At 41.1% G+C, this 6,181-nt stretch overlaps 3 protein-coding genes and 1 non-coding gene across 5 annotated transcripts in view; 1 reads left to right on the top strand and 3 right to left on the bottom strand.

Moving 5' to 3' along the window:
* The window catches only part of LOC104817093 (cysteine-rich receptor-like protein kinase 41), a 3,327-nt gene extending 1,118 nt beyond the window's left edge, over positions 1-2,209 (bottom strand). Inside the window, 4 exon segments of the mRNA XM_010546170.1 lie at positions 29-239; positions 307-440; positions 1,146-1,795; positions 1,983-2,209. Coding sequence (XP_010544472.1) covers positions 29-239; positions 307-440; positions 1,146-1,795; positions 1,983-2,209 — 1,222 coding nt within the window.
* A 1,476-nt stretch (positions 2,210-3,685) lies between these two features.
* Positions 3,686-3,757, bottom strand: TRNAQ-CUG. The gene has a single exon. It is a non-coding gene; the product is annotated as a tRNA-Gln (tRNA).
* Positions 3,758-3,901: 144 nt separating this feature from the next.
* Positions 3,902-4,599, top strand: LOC104817052. Its single transcript, XM_010546128.2, has one exon. It carries the CDS (start codon positions 4,074-4,076, stop codon positions 4,461-4,463), a length of 390 nt encoding a protein of 129 aa, XP_010544430.1. The 5' UTR covers positions 3,902-4,073; the 3' UTR covers positions 4,464-4,599.
* Positions 4,511-6,181, bottom strand: part of LOC104817053 (protein SDE2 homolog) — a 2,107-nt gene continuing 436 nt past the window's right edge. The window contains exons 2-4 of one of the 2 annotated variants that reach the window (XM_010546130.2): positions 5,876-6,175; positions 4,972-5,461; positions 4,511-4,859 (exon numbers count right to left, since the gene is read on the bottom strand). In XM_010546130.2, coding sequence (XP_010544432.1) covers positions 4,713-4,859; positions 4,972-5,461; positions 5,876-6,175 — 937 coding nt within the window. In that variant the 3' untranslated portion in view covers positions 4,511-4,712. Of the gene's footprint in view, positions 4,860-4,971; positions 5,462-5,875 lie in introns of both variants that reach the window. The other variant, XM_010546129.2, reaches the window with a different exon arrangement.

The raw sequence follows: 6,181 nt of genomic DNA, 5'->3' as shown, positions 1-6,181 counted from the left end.
ATATATATATATATAAAAGAAGAGGCACCGAATATGAAGCGGTCGAGGCTTGTGCTCCTGAAGAACTCATAGATGAGTAGCCGTTCTTTTCCTTGTAAGCAGAAACCTAAAAGCCTGGCCAAGTTCCGATGTTGAAGTTTCGCAACCAACAAAACCTCGTTTATGAATTCGCTGTCTCCTTGTCCCGAGTTCTCTGACAACCTCTTCAGTGCTACTTCTTGTCCGTTTTCAAGCACACCCTGAGACAAAGCACATGTTAAAGAATCGAACAAGATATCGAACTCAACGTTACGATTCATCACGTGCCTTGTAAACCGGACCGAACCCGCCTTCTCCGAGCAGATTTTCGGGAGAGAAATCATTCGTTGCGGCTTTTATTGTACCGAAATCCATTTGCAAAAGGTCCATACTTGACATCTTGTTATCATCATCATCATGGCCTGATGATCAAAAGCAAACATGTGAAAAAAGGGCTGCAGTTCACATGACGATCATTTAGTAAAAAAATTAAACCAGACCGCACCCACCTTCAATGTTCTCTCTCTAGGGTTCCTTTTCTTCATCTTTAGGAAGAAGAAAAAACAAGCTACAGTTATGGTAAGAGCAATGACCACAGCGGGAATGACTGTCGCTATGATGATTTTCCACTTTTTGTTGTTGTTGTTGCTGTTGTCGTCGTCTCCTGAAAAAGGAAATGCTGTTTTTTCGGGTGTTACCAATTACAAGATTGATAAAAAAAATGTAGAAATTGCGTTTTTTTTAATCTTTTCAGTATAGAATCTGCATATACGTTATTATTACAAGAACAATCTGGTTTAATATCCGAATTTATTTTGGGAGGGACTGGGGCGGTTCGGGATCCGGCCCGAAGGGCCGTATGGCGGGTTCCCACCGATATAAAAAAAAAACAATCTGGTTTAACACTTCGATGCTCAAACTCGAAGTGTGGAGTAAAAGGCAACTTAGTAGATCTATTACCTCGTTTTGTGCACGTGTCTTAAAACGTTTTAATCTTTATGATATTCTTTCATTCTATACTATTTCTTTTATGGGGTAAAGATTCATCAAAGACATATGTAACCGAGACTGAGAGTGGTCACTCTTGATAGTTTATAACAAAATCCACAAGGAAATATCAAATTTACCGCTATCGCCATTCACTGTAGTGGGTGTTTTGATGACAGGGCCATCAGGCTCATACTCCAGCTCATAGAATCGCCAGTCACTCTCTACCCTGAAGTTGCAGCTCGGACAAAACCACCTGATCCCAACCCTCTCCCGCAACTGGGTCACGTTCCTGAATCCATAGACAAGGCAGTCGTTGCAGTCTTTTTCAGACAGATCCGGCATACACTGAGCTACGGCGAAGAATCTCTCGTATGGGGCAGCAGCAGAGCCATTTCCTTGAGCATACTTCCTCATACTCCCTCCTGATGCAGCCACGGCTCTCACTCTGTTCAACAGCTCGCTCTGCAACCTCACGAACTCATCTGTGTCGGCCGATGCAGTGTTATTAGGGTTCGGAGCCGTCAATACAGGGCTCGTCTCCATTTTTCCGATGATAGGTCTGTTCGCATAACGGAACATACAGCGCGTGTATCAGACGAGGGCTTCTTTCGTTTCCGGACACTGTCTTGTCAGATTCTCCGCGGCTTTGGAGATGCAGCTCAGTCAATCTAGTCTGCTGAGTTCTCTTCTACAGAGTCCAATGGCTTCTACTCCATGGTCGGAGGTTTCTCCGACAGAGATGTTGTAGAAGCCGTATGTGTTGGAAGGGAGAGACGGGATCGAAGAGTATTGGAGTATATTGTGTAATCTGCATATACGGGAAGTTGTTATTATTGCATATTCAGTTTCCTTATTTTTAGCCTAGGTTGAACGTCTTCGTTCTGTATAAAACTGCACAGCACATGTTGAATGGAACCAAGTTTTTCTGTTCATCTTCTGTGTTCAATTCCTTCGGTCTGATCCGTGTCAAAGAGACAAGTCTGTTCAGATTGGCGGCGAAGGCTGTCTCAGATGAGAAGCTGCTCTTTGGAGATAAACAGTAAAACTTTGGATCGAATTCCCACATGTCTTTCTCAGTGTTGATCTGTGCTGAGATATGGAAGGGAAGAAGGGTTAGGACAAAAACGAAGAACAAATGTCTTTTGGACGAGGAACAAGAAGAAGAAGAAGAAGAAGAAGAATCGATCTCGGTAGGTTCCATGAGAGTTGTTCACTCTGTTAATGCTGCAACTACGTTGGCGGGGTGTATTTATTGATTATTAATATTAATAAATTAGGGATAAAATAAAAATCAAACCGCGTGTTTGGACGACTGTGTACAAGAGGAGTTTGACTTCCCATGGGCTGGGGAACGTGTATCAGACGGGTCTTGGTGAAGCGAACGGAGTCTATATGCATCGATGTCTGTCAGTCACTTTTTTACTGTTCCATGACCGTACAATTCAGCAATATCTATACTACGTTTTCTTTAATAGAAAAAGAAAATTACAACTTTCGTATATATATATATATAATATGTATGTATAATGTAACATTTGGATGTGGTGGTGTATAATTCGGCTGTTCGCAAATGAATGAAAAAAGTAGGGTGCCAAAAAAGTCCGAAGTCTGATACCCGACTGGTTTATCTGTCAGATTGGAGTCTGATACCCGACTGGTTTATCTGTCAGATTGGACCGGCTCGCCCGGTGAGACCGAATAAAATTTAAAATATTTTTTTATACGAGTAAGTACATATGCACACGTATATATATGCATTCATATATATTCACATTCACACATTTAATCATATATATATATATATTTATACATACATTCAATCTTATATATATATATAATATACACCTATACCCTTACTTTACTATTCCTACTTCAACACATATCATTCTCCAGCTTGACCATGTGATCCATGTGACCCAAAATATACTGTGGTCATATATTGATTGTATTGATTATAATGTTAAATTTATGGTGATCTCACTAATTTATTATGTTCATATATTATATATCTTACTAATTATTTGATTAAAACATCATAAATTTAACGTTATGATGTGACCATAGTATATTTTGGGTCACATGATTACATGATCACATGTGGAGAAGGGTATGTGTTGAAGTAGGAATAACAAAGTAAGGGTATTTTTGATAATGCCCCTAATAAAACATATCTTTTGTTTTTGGATGTGTGCATGTATATAACGTCGTACTGAATATTGAAGGTTTAATAGAAACCTAATAGAAACCTTCTAGCAAAGTTAGAGTCTTCGGTCTTTCTTGTCAAAATCAGCCAAAAGTTTTATCGATTCAGTCACATACACACATTTATTAAACGTATTATTAAGTAATTTTCATTAAAAAAGTTATTAAGTTTGAAAGTAGAAAGAGAAAAGTTAACCAAAAAAAAAAGTAGAAAGAAAAATACATAAACGAGTAATATTATATATTTCGTGTGTGTGTGTTGTAATAGTAAAGATGGGATAAAAAGCTTGCAACTCATCATCGTGTCTTAAGGAGGCCGAGGCTATATTTATAATATACATATATGTATGTATAGTTTTGGTTTCCTTAAAAAAAAAAATCAAATGACTAGGTAAATACAGATCGATGACCTCAATTCCTTAGCCATCCCATTTTTCATGGTAACCTTTTTTTTTGGTCGGAGGGATATTAAAAAAGGTCCCACCGAGATTTGAACTCGGGCTATTGGATTCAGAGTCCAATGTCCTAACCCCTAGACCATGGAACCGTTTGCTGCAATAATTACACAGAAAATAAATGTATGTTTCTCCATCCAGAACTTAAAAATAAAACGATTTAAAAAAAATCAAACGGAACAATGATAATGGACAGTTACTCAACGCCTCGAATATACGAAAGAGATGTTTCCAATATTACAAATAAAACAAAAGTAAATTCAGAAACTGATCGATTAATAATACAATACAATACATCTGATCTCGACGTAAAAAACTGAAACACACTTCATTTAATCAGCCAAGGCCCACAGCACCCTATAAATAACACAACCCACAGTTTTTTGAAAAAGAAGAAAGAAGAAAGAAATGGGGAGGCCAGGGGTGGTGGTGGTGGCGATGCTCCTCGTTCTAGCGGTGACGCCGGAGGCAAAGCCGTTCTGGGAGAGTTTGAAAGACGCGGTGAAAGAAACGGTGAGCGGGAATTTCCCGGGAGTGGAGATTGGGCTGTCGGAGTTCGGACACCCGTGCTTGAAGAAGATCCTGAATTTCGAGTTCGAGGATCCCGACTTCTGCATCTCCCAGAACGACCCCAGAGCCCCCGACTACCGGAGGATCGAGCCTATTGAGGTCCGCCACAAACAGCTCCTCAAGAAAAGGCCCGACCTCTTCGCCAGGACCTATCCCAACTACTACAGGATGGTGCTCCGCAGACAACAGCGCAGGCTCAAGAAGAAGCGAAGCTCCAGACATCGCTGAACAGACAAAACCTATTATTGTTGGATTATTTATATATATAATAAAAATGGAGAAAGTCTTGTATTTATATAACCAAACTCCTCATTGGTCAGTAGAGAGAAAGAAAACGTCTGAGAGGTTGACTCCCGACCAAAAACAACCATCAAAGATACATGATAGCTTTGTTCTCGTGACAAACAAAGACAACTTTTGTCTTATAACAATAATCTACACAACAGAGGAGCGAAAATCCCACGTGGATTTTTTTGGTCATTTCTTGGCCAGCAATTTCTTGGGGAGTTCGTGGAAAGGTGTTGATTTCAGGAGGAAGAGCCTCGATGCTCGTTCTTGAAGGGTTCCTCCGCATTTCATCCCCCTTTTCTGAAGCTCCATTTTCAATCTTTCCATCCCCAGATTCTGTCCAAAATACAAATCATATTTCAGTGTTGTGCTTTTAATGCAAAACATGAATCGGACAAAAATATGCGAAAGGATTTGTTGAACTGCAGAATCAAATAAAAAAGCATACCTCCATTTCAGCAGCTGAACCGAAATCATCGAAGTTGAGTGGCTTTTCAGACTTATCACTCTTATCATCATCCTCGGCAGCAGAGTTTGTCTCTACTGCTTGGTTCATGGCAGAATCGGTAGCTTCCTTGACAGTTTCATCATTCGCCAAACTTGACAGCATTGAAGGTTGGCAAGCTATTTCCACTGAGTTTTTTCTTTCTTCTCCACTCGAATCCTCCCCCTTCTCGGCTTGACCTGCTTTCTCGCTAGTAACAACCGGTGCATCTGAACTATGGTGGCCAACAACGTCTTTCTCCTCCTCAGAACCACTCCTCTCACATGAAGCTCCACCGGAGGAGTCCCCGTCATGGGCTCGGCCCATAGCCGAGCCTGAGCTTCCCTCTGTATCCTTATCTGATGCCACCTGGCTACCATTCACATCCTCCTCTCCATCTTCCTCATCGCTGCTATCGTCACTGTCACTATCTCCCATAACTCTCTTCCCCTTCCTGAAGAATACAGAATAGCAAAACACTAAGTGACGGCCAGATGATGAAGCCATATCTATCTCACGAGCTTACGCTCAGCCTCAGTTAATCAATAAACAATCAGGGTATGCAAGATATTACAGAATTACAAAGCTCAGGCAGTGTAAATTCACAGACAAGAACTACTCTGATTGATCAATCAAAATCAGTAGGGTTTAATCAACCTAAATCCGGAAACACAAGGCATCAGTTTTAGATACAGACAAGAGGGACCCGTCTATCTGTTATAGCCAAACCTCAAACTAACCATCTTCTGATTCTTTGCTCGTCTCGGCATAAATTTTCGGGATACGATTTTCTCAAAGTTTCAATACTTTTAACTCAGATATCGATCGATCAATTCACCTAAATCCTAGAGGGTGACAGAGAACGTACCATATCTTCAGTCGCTTCGACTTCTCGGAATCTGCACCCGTCTTCCCCTTCCTCTTCCCGTGCTGGAAAGATTCTTTGAGCGCCAGCTCCACCGCCTCGATGCACTTGTCAGATTCTTTCCTATACTTGTCCACGTACTTCTGCACCGCTCCGTCTCCAACGCCTTGCTTCCCCTTCTTCGCCTGCTTCTTCAGAAACTCCTGCGCCAATTTTTCGAGCTTCCTCTCATCCTCCTCTGCCTTCCACTCCTCCAGCTTCTTCTCCGCGTTTACATGCCTCAGCCTCCGCCCACTCATATCCCTACAC

This window comes from Tarenaya hassleriana, unplaced genomic scaffold (assembly GCF_000463585.1).
Source record: "Tarenaya hassleriana unplaced genomic scaffold, ASM46358v1 Cleome26, whole genome shotgun sequence".
Classification (NCBI taxonomy): Eukaryota; Viridiplantae; Streptophyta; class Magnoliopsida; order Brassicales; family Cleomaceae; genus Tarenaya; species Tarenaya hassleriana.
The sequence above is the reverse complement of the archived record's forward strand: the minus strand, read 5'-3'. Positions and strand labels throughout refer to the sequence as shown.